This window comes from Protopterus annectens, chromosome 10.part0 (assembly GCF_019279795.1).
Source record: "Protopterus annectens isolate FY-2018-M chromosome 10.part0, PAN1.0, whole genome shotgun sequence".
NCBI classification, from domain to species: domain Eukaryota; kingdom Metazoa; phylum Chordata; order Ceratodontiformes; family Protopteridae; genus Protopterus; species Protopterus annectens.
Genome location: NC_056744.1, coordinates 880,801,984 through 880,818,998, shown reverse-complemented (window position 1 = coordinate 880,818,998; position 17,015 = coordinate 880,801,984). Strand labels below are relative to the sequence as shown.

At 44.3% G+C, this 17,015-nt stretch overlaps 1 protein-coding gene across 1 annotated transcript in view; it reads right to left on the bottom strand.

The window, feature by feature from the left end:
- Window positions 1-17,015, bottom strand: part of MTF2 (metal response element binding transcription factor 2) — a gene marked incomplete in the record, with an annotated part of 1,616,286 nt that overhangs the window by 139,834 nt on the left and 1,459,437 nt on the right. Inside the window, 1 exon segment of the mRNA XM_044085679.1 lies at window positions 16,026-16,084. Coding sequence (XP_043941614.1) covers window positions 16,026-16,084 — 59 coding nt within the window.

Sequence of the window (17,015 nt, the reverse complement as noted above, 5' to 3'; positions counted from 1 at the left end):
AGTGAAAAAGATGCATATGTACCTGAGTATTCCCCCTCAGCAATGCAGCTGTGATGCCTGCTGTTTTCCTAAACTGGATGCCTGGTTTACAGTGTTTGTAAAATGTCTAAAGGGGCTAATGTGGGAGCGTCACAGATGATATGTACCGATCTAAAGAGGTTGAAATTGCCCTGATTTTACCATCCAGTGCCTTTTCCAGCAATGTAACCAGACAGACAAAGAAATTTTTGGAATAATGGTCAAGCTTATCTTTCCAGCAAGGAGGAGGTGACTAGATGATTTTACTTTGTAAACACCATGAGTACAGGATGAGAAGGCAGACCAAACATTAAGGAGGCAGACCTGAAAGGGAAGGTCTCACCTCTCAGAAAGTGGGAAAACACAAACACCTTTTGTGAACAGTTATGTGTAGATGGCATTATTCATGCCTAGCATAGTTAGAAATGTATCCCTTGACAGGAAAGGAAAGGAAACAGCATCTAGAGAGGAAGCAACCTGTAGGTTCCTTATTCTCATACATTTTTTTTTAAACACTTGACAAGTCCAGTATAGGCCTCCATAGCTTTCCTTCTAATTTAGTTTATTATTATTCTAGTAAGGAGATGAGAAATAGCTTTGAAAATTCCTCCTGCCTGCTACTCTTTCATAGTATACTTGGGGTATTTCTTGTATGATCTACAGTACATCAGCTGTGAGGCAATGGATTTGGTCTGTTTTATTTGGTCTTTATGAATACTTCTAAAATTCCATACTGTATTCAGAGTTTACAATATCTAGAAATTACAGTTTTCTCCACCTACCAAAAATGGAAACGTTCGATTGTACTCACTGTTGCAGTCCTAACTTGCGGGATTTTTTGGCCATGAAAGCCTCTGGCCAACTAAATTATCAGAGTAAATTCTTTTCTCCTCCTATGGCTGGCAGATGCTCTAATCATTAGTACGCTTGTGTATATAGGGAACCAGTCTACATCATGAAATTGCTTTTTTTCTTGTCCCCCAAGAGGCAGGAGCCCCATATGAGCAGTAGGGAACTGAAGAAGAGAACCCCTACAGTAAGAGGGGCCAACGGGATTTCCTTAGCTAGAAAACAGGTTATAAAAAAACTACCTAGTAGGCTAAGGAGGAAGGTAGGAGGAAAGAAGGCTGCAACAGTGAATACACTTGAACATCTACATTTATGTTAAGTGTACACAAGTGCAGTATATGTTCTTCATGTTTCACTGGTCCTGACTTGTGGGAAGATTCTCAGAGCTGAAAAGAGGGATGAAGGAGATTAGGTAGAAAAGAGGATGCCCTGCAGGATGGCAGTGGCAAATCCTACTCTGGACCAAGAGGAGGCTGTCAAGAGGTAGCGTTTGGTGACAGTATGCACAGATGACCGGGTGCCAGCTTCCAGGATGTCCTTAGTAGGGACCCCTTACAAGAAAGCAGTAGAGATTGCAGTAGTCCTAGTGGAGTATGACCTGACAGTCTCAGGACATTTTTTGCCATGATGGCTGTAACAAACAGAGATACACTGGGACATCCATTTTGAAATGGTCTGTTTAGAAGCTGTTTTTTTCCTCAAAGCCAGGGGCAAAAGTAAGAAAAAGCTAGTCAGATTTCCTCAAGGCAATTGCTCTGTTAAGATAATTGCACAGCTGCCTGTGCACATCCCAAGAATTAAGTATTCTTCCCCCTTTGTTCTGGGAGTTGGGAAAGAATGTAGTCAGGTAAATGGCTTGACTTAGATAAGTGTCAGTGACCACCTTGGAGATGAAAGAAGGGTTAGTTCTGACGGAAACCTTGTCTGGGTGGAAGATGAGAAATGGCTCCACCGCCATGACAACCTGCGGTTCAGAGACCCTGTTGGCGGAGTTGACAGCCAGCAGCAGGGCAGTTTTCCAAGTCAGAAACTACAGTTGGGCAGGTTCAAAAAGAGGTAATGTCAATTCTTCCAGAACAAAGTTTAGGTCCCATGGAGGGGTAGAGGTTACCTCCTGGGAGGTCTGATGTGGATGAGTCCCACAGGGGATGGGAAAAGGCAGGAGGATGTGCAGGTATATGGGCCGAAATGGCAGTTTCATAAATTTTAATGGAGCTGTGGGAAAGGCCTTTATCAACCAGACGAGCCAGGTAATCTAGAATGGTAGCAATCTCTTCTGAATCTGAAATGAGGTGCTGCTGCTAGTACCAGATGTAAAATCTTTTCCACTAAGCTGATGTCGCTCATCTGTCTACGTTACAAATAAGAAGGCTTAGGGTTTCGTTCAGATGTTTTAATATATATCAACACATCAGGATAGATAACATCTTTAAATATGATTGAACTAACAAATTACATACATACATGTTTACATTTCAACAGCTAAGTATAAAATGGTAGTCAGGCTAGCACATGCATATTGATCTACAGCCGAGTAAGATTTCCTAGGGCTAGGCCTTCTACATTTCTAACAATGTCCTTAACCAGTTTGCTTACGCTAAAGCTTGTTCCTGGATGCTGTAGAATTATCCAAGCTGAGACACTGAACATCTGTAGGCTGGGGTGTACAATCCTTCCCTTGCCCTGAGTGAGAAGGTTGACTCTGAGAAAACAGCCATGGACTCTAGTTGGTTAGTTCGAGAAGCAGGGAATACAACAGCTGTCTGGGCCAGTCTGGGGCTATCAGTACTGCCCTTGGGCCCTCTCTTACCTTTAGAGGCACTCAAGGTAGTAAGGGTAAGGCAGGAAATGCATAAATGAAGAGAAGAGTACAAAGGAAGGAGAAAGCTTCTGTTCTCCAGACTGGTTGCGGTTTGATCCTGGAACAGGATCTTTGCTACCAAAGAAAATGTTAACTGGAAACAGGTCTATCTGTGGGATTCCTCATCTCTGGCTCATGCTAAGAAATATTTCCCGATGCAGATGCCATTCATGGGGGTCCATCAAGTTTCTGCTGATGTGATGATCTAGAGTATTTTGAGCCATGGAAGGTAAAGTGCTAGGAGGTACAACCTCAGAGACGGAGTAGTTTCCCAAACTTGCATTATTAGGTTCATAGGTTGGTACTAGGCTATCAGCCCTAGGGCCTATACAAGCCTAGCCATAACAATTCCCTGGCTATTTCTTCCCAAACTATTTACTTCCCTGGACCTCTGTCTAGCAAGGCGAATGATGTGATCCCTGGGGTGAATTTCCTTTTTCTCCCATCCAATCGTCAAGGTTCCTTTTGAAGAGGGACAAAGAGGCACTCTGCTTGACATGTATGGGCAATCTATTCCAGAGGCTGGGGAGTCTCTGGGTCAGGAACCTATCCCTCCAGCATGTTTTGTTTATTGTGATGGCAAGGTTTAGATTCCTAGAGCATGTGGCACTGAGGGATTGGGATTTCTTTAAGTGTAGCATGTCCAACAGCTCTGGGTTTGACATGGCCTTGTATGTTAAGCAGAAATCGCCTCTGTGTAGACAATATGCGACAGTATAGCTGGAGTTTTCTAAGGCGGTCAACGAAGGGCATCTGCTTTAGGCCTGTGATTCTTTTAGTGAGGTATTTCTGCGGCCTTTCCAGTTGTTGCATATGTTTTGAGAGGTACATACCAAATGGGGCGTTGTATTCTATAATGAGTCTAATGAGGGATGAGTACAGTGGGACAATGACCTCCTTTTGTCTGGATGAAAAGCCCTTAGTGATGAGGTGTGCCACATAGAAGGATTTCCTGACTGTTGTGGCGATGTGGTTATCCAAGGTGAGAACACTGTCCACCTGTGTCCCTAAGTCTCTTATCACACTTTCGGTGTTTAGTGTACTGCCACCTATATGGTAATTCATGGATACTGTTTTTTCCCCAAAGGGGATAACTATACATTTCTTGGCACTGAGCTTGAGTCCATGGCTCTGGCACCAAGCATCTGTTCCTGTAAGGCCCTTTTTTAGATATCCACATAATTTGGGGATTCAATAATGGATCCCAGTTTGCAGTCATCTGCGAACTTTGTTAGCCAGAGTCCCTTAGTGTTGGCCTGTACTTCAGAGAAGTAGATGCCAAACAAGAATGGTTCCAGGACTGAACCCTGAGATACTCCACTTGTCACTTGTCTGGAGCTGGATTTGGAGTCGGCTACTTTTACAGTGTGGGTTCTGTCAGTAAGCCAGTTAGCAACCCATTGGGTGACGTAGGGATTAATGCCCAGCTTAGTAAGTTTATCTATGATTCCAGAGTGGGGGATGGTGTCAAAGGCCTTGGCAAGGTCTAGATAGGCTGTGTGGACCACCTTACCCTTGTCCATGGCTCTGGAGACTGATTTGAACAAGTCAATCAGGTTCAGGAGACAAGATCGGCCCTTCACGAACCCAAACTGGGTGGGGTCCAGTGTTTGAAGGTTGCCAATGTCTTTGTTTATAAGTTCCATGATGATACGCTCCATGGCCTTGCAGATAAGGCTTGTCAGACTGATGGGATGGTAGTTTCCGGGATACAAGGTGGATCTCCCCTTGTGGAGTGGGATAACTGTAGCTCTGCGCCACTCAGTGGGCACGAAACCTGAGGTGAGGCTATGATTAAACATGACACTTGGGTGAGGTGCCAGTTCATATTGTAGTTCATGTAGTACACAGCCCGGGATGTCATCTGGTCCCATGGATGCTGTATTCTTAGCTTTGTAGAGTGTGTTTTTTACCTGTGTGGCCATTATTACTGGAATTTAGCAATCTTCTGGTATTGAGATGGGCCATTTAGGGGGTGAAGATGGCACTGAATTTATCTGCCAGGATAATGGCAATATCATTGGGATCAGTATATTTAATGCCATTCTGTTTTAGCTCAGAGCAGATCTGAGCATTGCCATTTAGATTCTTGACATAGTTATAGAATGCCTTGTGGTTGTCTTTGGAATCTTTGGCAATTTGTTTATGGCTGGGGACCACCAGACTGGCTTCCTTTTTATGGATGAGAGCATCTTGGTTCTATTTGGGATGGCTCGATTCATGCATGAGTGGATGTGCTCGTACAGTGCCTTATTGTGGGATTCAGCAGTTGAACTTTCAGTTCCCGTCTGCATGGGTGTCATGAGGTTTGTCTCTTCTGACTTGAGTAGCATGAAGTTGGCTTTGGAGAAGTTTTTTATGGAGGTTTCCTTACTGGGGGGTGGGGGTGGGATGTGGATGTTAAGGGTGATGAGCTTATGGTCAGACCTGACCAACGAGGGGGTGACCATAGGTGTGGAGCATCGATTTCTCATGTTGGTAATGACCAGGTCTAGGATATTGGAGCCCCTTGGTGGGACTACGGATTAGCTGATCAAGGGCATTGGAATTTATGAATTCCAAGAACCGTTGGGCAAAGATGTTGGTACATGAGTTTTCCCAGTTAACGGCAGGATAGTTAAAATCACCCAGTATTAGGGTGTTTGGTTCTAGCTTAATATTTTCCAGTATGTTTAGAAAGGTGTAGTGAGAATCTTTGGGTATGGTGGGGGATCTGTAGCAAGCTACAATTTGGATTGCAGTCTTACCTTGTGTTAGTTGCACCTGGAGAATTTCAGATGCACTGTGTTGGGCAACTAGCCTGGTGGTGTGAATATCCTTGGTGAATATTGACACTCCTCCACCTTTAGTGTTTCGGTCCTAGTTTTGTGGCCGAAAAGTGTGGTAAGAGTTGTAGCCTGGTATTGCAGGGGTGCTCTCTGGAGCCTTGAACCAGGTCTCAGTTATTGCACAGATATCTATGTTCTCCATTTTTAGGAGTGCCTCGAGAGAGTGCAATTTGAGGTTTAGACTTCTAGCTTTGAGTAGCACTACCTTCAGATTTTGCATGCTTGTATGTGTTACGGTGGTGGTTTTGTCCTTTGAACTTTGCCTAAAAAAGGCACTATAGGGGTGGCAAGAGCCTTAGCCAGTAACCGGAATCCCAGGGGCGACAGGTGCAAACCATCTCTGGCAAAGCATCGTGGTCTGTCAATCATGTCATCCCAGGCAGGCAGATACTGGATCCCCTTTGAATGACACAGAAGCTTAGCCAATTGTTGAAGTCAATCATTTTGTCCTTATATTGTGGTGGTATTCTGGGTGAAGGCAGGATGCTACTCAGGGCTAGGGTCATACATGCCTGGGCCACATGATCTGAGAGCTCTTCCATGTCTCTTTTCATGTAGTCTAGGGAGGTACGTCTCAAGTCATTCACTCCAACATGGACAATGACAGAGTCATATTTGTACTTGTTGTGGAGTGACTTGAGTGCATGCGTTATGTGGTGGATCCTGGCACCCGACAGGCAGCTGACCGTAATTTTCTCCTTGTTCAATTTTGGTGAGAGGGACATCAGTGTGCCGGACTACAGAGTCACCTATGACTAAAGTGTTAAGTACATTGTCTTGCCTTAGGGGCTGTTGCTGGGTGGCACACTGGTGTTGTGAACTAAGTGACAATTTGGTTGTGATTGGTGTTTGTTTGCGTTTCAGCTTCAGAGGTCCTTGTTGCTTGGGCAGGTTACAGTTAAGGGCCTCTGCATATGTGGATTTACTGTTGCTATATGTGGGTGTTGGTGGTGTGGGTTTAGAAGGACTATGTGTTGCTTGAGGTGTAGTGTGGGTGTTAACCTTCTACTCTTGACTGTCTAGCACAATCTTGGGTGGAGAGAGCTTTGCTACCATTTTGGCTGTGTAAGTGAATCTCTCACAGGTTGTAGTGTTGGGTGGTAGGAGGAGAGGGTTGTCTGTGTCCACGAGGCAATTGCTGCATTGCCCCAGTATGCCCAGATTCACCAGGTGGACAGGAGAAATCACTGGAAGCTGACCCTTGGACATGCCTGGTTTGGTGCTTTTTTTTTTTTTTTTTTGTAAAGTGCGGGAGCTGTTTTCCCTTACCTTAGCAAGGTACTTAGCAATTATAGGCTGTTTAGTGCCTACTATTAATTTCTCCCTATTAACAAGGAGAGTTGAGTGCTTGTATCAGTTTAAGGCTTCCTAGTGCTTTCCAGCAGGTATTAGAGAAAGTGCTAGTCACAGGGATGCTTAAAGGTAAGATGAAAATAAAATGTGCACTGCAGTGTGCACTAGAGAAGTTAGATGTGAAAGTAGGTAACTTAAGTTTTACCCGTTTAAAAAGTTACGGTTTAGTGGAGAGTTACTATTTTTAAAACAGCAAGATGGGTTGAAAGAGGTGGTCACTTTTGTATTCTGGTACTATGGAATACAGTAGGATGGCCAATAAAATTAAATAGTTGAAGGGGAGGGATTTCAAAAATGATGATTTTGTGATTTACTCACACAAGCCAGTGAAAGTAGAAAGGAAATGAGATATATGGTCAGATTAACATAAGAGGCAGGCAACTAGAAAGACTCAGAAGAGAGAGAGAGCTGTGGTCACTTTTGAAGTTTTAATATGCTGTTAAAGCAGAATGCAAGTAAAAGACAAGGTAAAGAAAATAAACCACAGTATTCAAAATATAGAAAGGCAATAAAGTAATACAAAATACAAACAATAAAGGCAAACTAACCTGTCCTTCACAGCGAAGTGTAGCAGAGTCTGGATGAGCCCTTCTGGTAAAGAGGGTAAGAGTGGGTTCCCCCCGCCTGATATTTACCACATAACTGTGCTGTTGTCTGTTTTGACTAACAGAAATCCTGATTCCAATTTTTCCTTGAAAGCTATCAGGCCTTTTTGCACTCCCATTAGGCTTTTTCCAGTTTATGTGCCTGTCCTTGAACTGAACCTCTCACCCTGGGAGTGGAGTTGTAGAAAGTGAGCCCCCCCCAGGCTGTCTCTGATGCACTGTGGTGACAGTTTGGCCCAGGGAGTGAATCTGAATGGAAGGACCTGATTTTGGGCACAGTCTGTACCTACCATGCAAACTCCTCTTTCTGCAAAGGGTCAGCTGTATCTCGGTCATCAGGGGCTGACCGTGTTGGCACCACACATTTTCGAGGTACCACTGGAGCTTCCTCATGTGCAGCCTAGTCAGGGGAACCATAAGGATACAAGATGGCATGCATCCCAGTGCTCGGAGAAACTCTGGCTGAGATGTATTGTTTCTGCTGAATTCTTTGAAAGTAGTGGGTTAAAAAGGAGACCTTATCTGGGGGTAGGAAGGCTTTTGGAAGTGAAGAGTCCAGGAGTGCCCATGGGGCTATCACGGGCAGAAGTTTCTAACGAGTCAACATTTTGAATTTTGGAACCAAGAGAAACAGACTGAGGTTGGACAGTTCTAAGATAGTAAGTCAAGAGCCTTCTTTTCTGGGAATCAGGAACAGCCCGGAGAAGACCCTTTGCCTTTTGTGATGTGTTGGAACTCATTCTACTGATCCCTGAGAACACACAATTGGAATTTGAAAAAGTGCCTCTGTTTTTTGATTCTGAGGAATATCTGGATAGCCTGAGTATTTTAAAGGCTCTTCGAAACGGAGTTTGTAACCATCTAAATAATGTCTAAAACCCATTTGTCTGAAGTGATGAGAGTCCAGTTTAGTTTGAACTGGGACAGCCTTCCTCCTAATCATTTTGGGTGGGGTGTCATTTTTCTCTGGCAGAAGCCTCGGGATTAGAACTCTCTTGCCTGGAAGTTTCTGAGGTCCATTGCCTGGGTGTCTGCAGCTGTTGCTGTTTCCTAGGAGTCCTTTCCCACTCGGTTTTCCTGTCTGGTCTCTAGGTTTGGAGGGAAAAGACCAGTATTTAGTGGGGAAGGTCCTTCTAAACCTAGGAGGCTAAACTTGGTGGAAGTCTTTCACAGACTGAATAAACTTAGCTTTGCCCACCATATTTTTAAGAACAGCCTCAGCTTTAGGTCCAAAGAGAAATTCCTTGTCAAGGGGAGCAATGAGAAGGTTAGATTCCCTAGCGCCTTATTCTTGGGTGGCTAACTGGAAAATACTCTTAAGCACCTTGGAGCCAAAGGATGCTCTACCCCTGGAAGCCAAATCCAATTTGTAATGTGTAATAAAAGTGCGAGGGGTAGCCCATGTAGCTGCTGCACAAATATTATCAAGTGGGACCCTGGCTTGAAAGGCTGCACAAGTAGACAGCGACCTGGTAGAATGAGCCTTGATCCTGCAGCGTAAAGATCTGCCCTCCGAACTGTAGATAAAGGCTATGTAACTGAAAATCCAGTTAGATAGTGTAACTTTAGAAACTGGTAAGCCCAATCTGGAGTCAGAAAAGGAAATGAATAGTTGATCTGATTTCCTAAATTCCTTGGTCCGCTGTAAATAAAAAAGTAGTTGTCTAGGAATGTCCAGCTGATGAAACCGGTATTCAGCTGCATTACAGTGATTAGGGAAGAAAACTGGGAGTTCTATGGAATGATTTAAGATAGCAGGGGAACAAACTTTGGGGACAAAGGAGGGAACAGTACGCAGTGACACCATGTCTTTGTGAAAGATCAAATAAGGTGGCTTAACAGACAAGGCTTGTAGCTGCGATACCTGTCTTGCTGAAGTAATAGCTACCAAAAACAAAGTCTTCCAAGACAAAAATTTCAATGAAGAATGAGTGGGAAGGTTCAAACTGGGGAGAAGTCAGTTTGGACAACATAAATTTTAAATCCCAAGAAGCCACAGGTTCTTGCAGCGATGGTCTCAACTGAGTGGCTCCTTTCAAAAAGGTCTTGCATAGCTTAGGAGACATTAAATTGGTATCCGGAAACCCTAAGTGAAAATGAGAAATTGCCGCCAATTGGACTCCGATAGCAGCAGATCCTTGCTGGAAAAGCTCGGAGAGAAATTCCAAAATCACAGGGATAGAAGCAGTGTATGGATCTACATTCATTTTCTGTGCCCAAATAGAAAATATTTTCCACTTACTGCCATACAGCCTCCTAAGTCGAAGGTTTATGGGAGGACATAAGAATATGTGATACTGAGGATGATACATCACAAAGCCTGACTAGGGATGGAAATGGAGCAGCCACGCTGTCAATCTGAGGGTGTGGATTGAGGGATTTAACGAACCTGACATGCGAGTCAACAGATCTGGAGCTGGGTCCAGATCCAAGGATCGTCCAGAAGAGGCTCGAGGAAGGGGGTACTAAACCTGACAAGGCCAGGAAGGAGCAATGAGGATCAACTTGCTTCCCAGCCGAGTGGCTTTCTGAATTACTTTGGAAATGGGAGGAAAGGCATACAGACGTCCCATGGGCCAATCGTGAGCCAGAGCATCTCTGGGTGTTTCCCCCAGAGGGGGAATGAGGGAAAAATAGCTGCTGCATTTGGCATTGACTGGACTGGCAAAAAGGTCGCAGCAAGGCTGTCCACAGTCTCGGAAAATCGGTTCCACCGTTTCCCGTTTCAGAGACCACTTGTGAGGCAGTAGAATCGCACGGCTGAGCTTGTCGGCTATCACTTTAGTTGTCTCTGGAATGTGCGTTGCAACCAGAAAGTGCTGGGAAGAAATCGCCCATTCCCAAATTCACATGGCCTCTCGACAGAGTGGGTAAGATCTGGTACTGCCCTGTTTGTTGATATACCAAACTACCGACATGCTGTCTGATTGTATCGCAATAGTCCCTAGAGGAAGAAGGTCCTGAAGTGCTTGCAACGCCAGGAGCACCGCCCTCATCTCCAGAACACTGATATGCAGGTGAGTCTTGTGTTCTTGCCATGTGCCTTGGACAGTACTGCCAAGATAATAACCCCCCCCCCACCCAATTTGGGAGGCATCCATGGTCACAATGGCAACGGGTTGGGCAGGAAAAAAGGGGGCACCCGTGATCAACTGGTTGGGAGCTATCCACCAAAGAAGGTCCTTCTTGCATGATTTCGTCAGCAGGATAGGATGACTCAGAGGGAGATACTGGAAGGACCACTGGAAAGACAGAAGCCACTGGAGAATTCTCATGTGCAACCTGGCTAATGGTACTAATAGAATGGTGGAAGCCATAGTCCCAAGGAGCTGAAGAGCCCACTTCGTTCTGACCTTCCGCAATGGGAGAAAACGCTAAATTTGAGAGATTAAGTTTTGTGCCCTTTCGGCGGTGAGACGAACTGTCATGTTTACTGTGTCTACTTCTGCGTCTATAAAAATCACAGATTGAGAGGGCAATAATGCAGATTTTTTCCCAATTTATGGAGATCCCTAACTGAGCACAAAGTTGAATAATGGCGTCCTTGTTTTGGAGGAGTAGATGCCTGGTGGGGGCAGTCAGGAGCCAGTCATCCAAATATGGAAACACCTGGAATCCCCATCTCAGGTGAGCTGTCACTACTGCCATGCATTTGAGCACCCTGGGTGCTGTGGTGAGACCAAAGGGCAGAACACAAAACTGATATTGACTGGCCCCCACCCGGAAGCGTAGATGGCTCCCCAATGCCTTGTCCATTTTTATATGGTAGTAGGTGTCTTGGAGATCTAGAGAGCACATCTAAAAGTCTTTCCCTAACAGGAGTATCGACTGCAGTGTTACCATCCAAAACTTGTCCTTCTTCACGGATTTGTTTAATCTGCTGAGGTCCAATATTGGCCTCCAATCTCCGGTTCGTTTTGGTACTAAAAAGAACATGGAGTAAGTTCCAGATCCCATCTGGTCTGCTGGGGCGGACTGGATGACTCTTTTTAAGAGCAACTTGTTTATCTCCACAGTTGCCTGATCCCTGTGATTGGGTGGTACATCTGGGATCTTCCTGGGAACAAACTGTGGAAGGGAAAATGGTATGATATAGCCTCTGGTAACAACTCTTTGTATCCACTTGTCTTGAGTGATATTTAGCCAGGCTTCTCGATACAAAGAAATGCGACCCCCGACCGGCCCCAGAGAAACACAGTCGGGCCCCACATCAGGAGCGCTGATAAGGCCGTCCCTGAAAAGAATCATGGTCTTGCGGACCACACCCCTGCCTCTACGACGACGTCTCCCAATTTACTCCTCAGCCTCTGAAGGAGGGTTTACCCTGTGTGTCCGGAAAGACCCTCTGGGACTTTTTGAACCACATTTTACCACCCCTTTGACCTTTGGGGTATAGTCGAGAGGGAACAGTAAAATGTACTCCCAAGGCAGAAAGAGACTTTCCTTCTTGCTCACACCGAGTGAGTGTATCCTTCACCTTAGAACCAAACAATGAGGAACCATCAAATGGGGCGTTGGTGAAAGTAGATGAACGGTTCTGCAAAATTACACAAGTGCATCCAGGAGTGGCGCCTCAGGGCAACTCCTGAACCCGCTGCTCTACTCGCTCCATCAGCGGCATAGGAGATAAGCCGCATGGAGGAGTTAACTATAGAATTTAAGGTGGACAATTGAGCAGAAATCTCGTCAGGGACTCCCTCAGTACAGGCACCTTGTATAGAATCTCCTAACTCTTTGAGAAGATCCTTCTGCAACCTCATGAAGTGAGTGACATAGTTCAACGATCGAAGGGTAAATGCCGCTGAACTAAAGATACCCTTCCCAAATCTGTCCATCTGTCGAGAATCCTTGTTTGGTGGATGAACAGAGGAAGAAGTCTCTGCCAGCTCCTTCTTTGTGTCCACCGCCACCACCATGGCATCTACGGGAACGCCCTTAGACAAAAACTCTTTACCAGGAGGGACAGACAAACTTATTAGGTCTCCTGGGGACTGGCTCCACAGCATCAGGAGTATCCCACACCTTTCGACTAACTAGATCCATCCATTCGTCAAAAGGCGGAGACACCCAAGAAGCGAAAGGTTGAGACCCGAAAGCCTACAGGTACACAGACTCCTCATCAGAAGGGTTGACAGTGGGCCAGTCGCACCTCTGCTTAAGGATCACTAGGATGTCCACAAAGGAGACATCATCAGAGGACGACTTGGGGGACCCTTCCGACTCCTCAAGGTCAGTGTCCGATGTCAAAGACTCATCCTGAGAGTCAACATGCTTCCTCTTACATAACCTCTTCCGGGGAGGCTCCTCGAAAGGACATTCCGGGCAGGTCGATGGCTCCTGAGGATGAGGGTCTCTGCTGTCTCCTGAGAGAGTAGGGGCTGAGACCAAAGTGGGTGCTCTCAGGGGGAGAGTGCTGGTACCACTTGTAGGAGCTGGAGAATGAGACAGCATGCTCATCTGAAACACCAACCTCCCCGGCTCTGAAGACCTAGTCCGCTCTGAAGAGACAAAGGCTGACGTGGGAGCCAGAGCCTTCGGCTCCGAGGTGGATGAAGGGTCCGAGCTCACCCTGGCCGACACACCGAGAGGAAGGCTCGGAACCGAAGATAGATTCCAACCCTCCCCGTTGGCACCGACAGGAGAGCTTCGGCCCCTGGAAACGACGGACGGCTCCAACGCAGCGACAAAGGGAGCTGGAACTGATAATTCCTCCTGTGGTACCAAGCATTCCTGCTCTGAAGGGCCAACATGGCTTGGAGGAGGAATAGCAGACAATGGCAAAGCTGGATTGAGTTGCTCTGGAGCTGACTGGGTCGGAGCCAACAATAATTTTGGTAAAGCAGACGACTTCAAGCATCTCAACACTACCCTCTCCACAACTTCTTTGGAAAGGCTCCTGGATGACCTGGAAGACTTAAGTAGGGGATTTTGACCTAGGGGGCACTGGAGACTTCAGTAACACGGTAACTGGTAGGGAATCGACAGACCGGCTCAGAGTAGCAGATTCAACTGCTAATTCAATCAGTTCAGATGTCGGCTCCGAAACACTTGGAACCAACTCTGACACCATAATGGTGCTGCTCTACTTCAGCTGTGGAACCTAGGAGGCGGATTTTGACTGTTTAGGAGGTGGCTCCAAGACACCAGCCGGTGCCAGAGAAGGCCTTTTTGAAGATTTAGATTTGCCAGACATGGAGGAAGCCGAAGAACTGGATAGAGCTTCCTCAAAGGATGGTTTTAGTAGACCCTTGAGTATAAGCTTGTTCTTTAACACCCTAGGAGAGAAAGCATGGCAGAACAAGCATGATTCCTGCAAGTGGATGGCCCCTTAACAGTAAACACAGCTACTGTGGCCAACCGTTAAAGACATCTTTTGGGAGCATTTCATGCTTTTCTTAAAACCCTAAGGTTTGTGCTCCTTACTCTCCTTAGACATTCCACACACACACACAGACACACACACACACACACACACACACACACACACACACACACACACACACACACACAGACACACACACACACACACACACACACACACACACACACACACACACACACACACACACACACACACACACACACAATCCAGGAAAGGAAGAAGGGGAATGGACTAGGCACTCTAAAACGGGCCTAGTCCTACAGAAGGAAATATCACGAGGACTAGGTCCTCTAACTTAAACGGGCCTAGCCTGGTGGACAGAAAGCTAGGTCTTCTAATTTAAACACAACAGGAAAGAGAAAAACTCACTCACACAGAAGCTGAATGACTCTTAGTAAAAATTTTATAATAATAACTATCGTACTAGGGAAGGCAACTTCAACCCTAAGTAATTAGCAAGCGGATCCCCGCCAAAAATACAATCACTGAAGAAACTAAGCTGACTGTCAAAGGAAACCCAATAACGGTCAGAAATAACAGGAGCCCCTGTTAACTACCAGCGGAAAACTGCCAAAAACTAACACTCTACCTGAGAAAAAAAAAACAAGGCGCAACGGTGCTTACAAGGAACTCTAAACTGGCACACAGGATACCAGACTAACAACAAGTTTAAACTAAGATTCCACCAAAAGGGCAAACAACACAACTGCCTAGGATAATAGCAACCCTAACAACACAATATAAACTCTAATACTATATATGTAAATAGAAAAAAATTTGAAACTTAGCCACAGCCAAGAGAAGCACGGCCGAACTCTTCGACGCAGCAAACGAGATCTGGGGTTTGTACTGGTGCACTGTGGGATACCTGCTTAGCCACAAGCCAACCAGAAGTCTTTGAGCTTGTAAATCAGCCAAGTCAGAGCCGAGGATCGACTCCGAACCCATATGTAAAAATGAAGGTGAGATTGGACTACACAACATTTGAAGTTTTGGAATGGCCTAGCCAGAGCCCAGAACTAAATCCAATAGAAATATGTGGGGTGACCAGAAGAGGGAAATTCACAAGAGATACCCTCGCAATCTGACAGATTTGGAGCTCTTTTGCAAGGAAGAGTTGGCAAATATTGCCAAGTCAAGATGTGCCATGCTGATAGACTTCTACCCAAGAAAACTGAATGCTGTAATTAAATCAAAAGGTGCTTCAACAAAGTATTAGTTTAAGGGTGTGCACACAAAGCAAAGTAATAGTTTAAGGGTGTGCACACTTCTGCAACCAGAGTTTTCTACGTTATTTTTTATATTTTTTTCCCATAACAGATTTGTTTTTCAATTGAATTGTACAGGTTATAGGTCACATTAAAGGTGGGAAAAGTTTTGAAATGATTTATTGTAGTCTCAATGTTTTATATCACAAAAACCTGGCATTTTAACAGGGGTGTGTGAACATTTTATATCCACTGTATATTCACTATGAATGAATAATCATTAATGCCAGGTGAATAATTTTCCATGGCAGTCTGATTAACTAGATAATGTTTTACACTATACAAGTTCAAAATGACAGAGAGAATCAGTGGTGCATGTCTAACAAAGCTACATTTCGGTAATATGTTTTTTCATGCTGCATACACAAGGAAACAAAAAAAAAAATACAGCTATTTACGTTGTCAGCATGAAGACACTGGCTGAAAATAAATATGCTCGCAATTTAATTATGTGCTTGCTCTTATGAAAGAGACACCATCCAAAACCAAAATGGACGAATTACACAAATGGACTGGAGGAAATATATGGTATTCAAACTACACTCTGCCAAATAAATTCCCAATTTAAAGTAACAGATGAATACTTACTATAGATAAAATCAATAAAATGTAGCTCAGCACACATATTTCTAAGACTTGTGAACCTGGAAAACATGATAAAATATTACAGCTGGCACAAAGTTTTAAAGCTACAGCAGTCCAAGAAACCAGCTGACAGGATGCATACTAGAAAACCACGGAAAATAAAATGAGCAATGTTACAGAAATGTGTACTTCAAGAAACCAGTTTAAACTAATGCAAACAAAAAGGAAAGGAGAAATCCCCCCCCCCCAAAAAAAAGAATGTAAATATTTTCATACCTCGTAACATCTGGTAATTCCAAAGTGACAGATTCAAACACCAGAGATGGTTTTGTATCCTTGAGAAGGAAAAATGTACAAAGTTTTAAGTTTTCTTAACTCAGCAAAGACATATTTGGCAAACAAGTTTAAACTTGAATATGACAGTTATTTAAGTAACATACTGTAGTTTTAGAATACTTCAGTAAACAGGTGAAAGCTAATCAGAGTCAATTAGCTGACTGCAAAGAATTTACGCATAAAATCTTGTACTAGCAAAGCTGTCCATTAGTACCAACTTCCAGCTAATCACAACCAGTTGGTGTTGATGAAAATACATCTAAAACGGAAGGAAGATCCCTCTCCATTACAAATGGCTCCTAGCAAACAAAAATTCCAACCTAGAGAATCCACCAAAAGGACCTTAAAAAAATTGTGCTGAATGAGCATCTCAAAGATGGGGACATGAAGTAGGTATACATAAATAATACATTGTTAAGAACATTTTCTAAAAAATCCCAACTTCCTAAATAAGTCTCAAACAGTACAATCTAATGGAAGTTAAATAAGGCAACAGAGAATATGCCTTGACAAATAGATCTGCCAAAGCCTATGCCTGGAAGAAACACCTAGGTTGCAATGTTTGGGAAAGGTGCAAACATGAAAGAAATATTACAATAATTGAAATGTAGTTAAAAGAAAACGGATCCCCTGACTAGTGCAAAATTAAGTGCGACTAACCAATGAAAGATTTATTTTTTAAAGACCTTTATTAAAATATCACACAAGACAGAGGAACACATACATTAATAGAAAAGAGAAGACATCATATTAACATTTTTTCATTTACACACATTACATCTCTCACTCAATTCTTACCTTCCCTTAAAACCTCACTCCTCCTTAACACTAGTCTGCATGTACTGTTCCCAGAATTTCCATTTATTTCTATGTAATTTGCTCCTTCCCTTTTCTGAATAGCCATTTGCTTCTCCAATAATTCTGATAGAG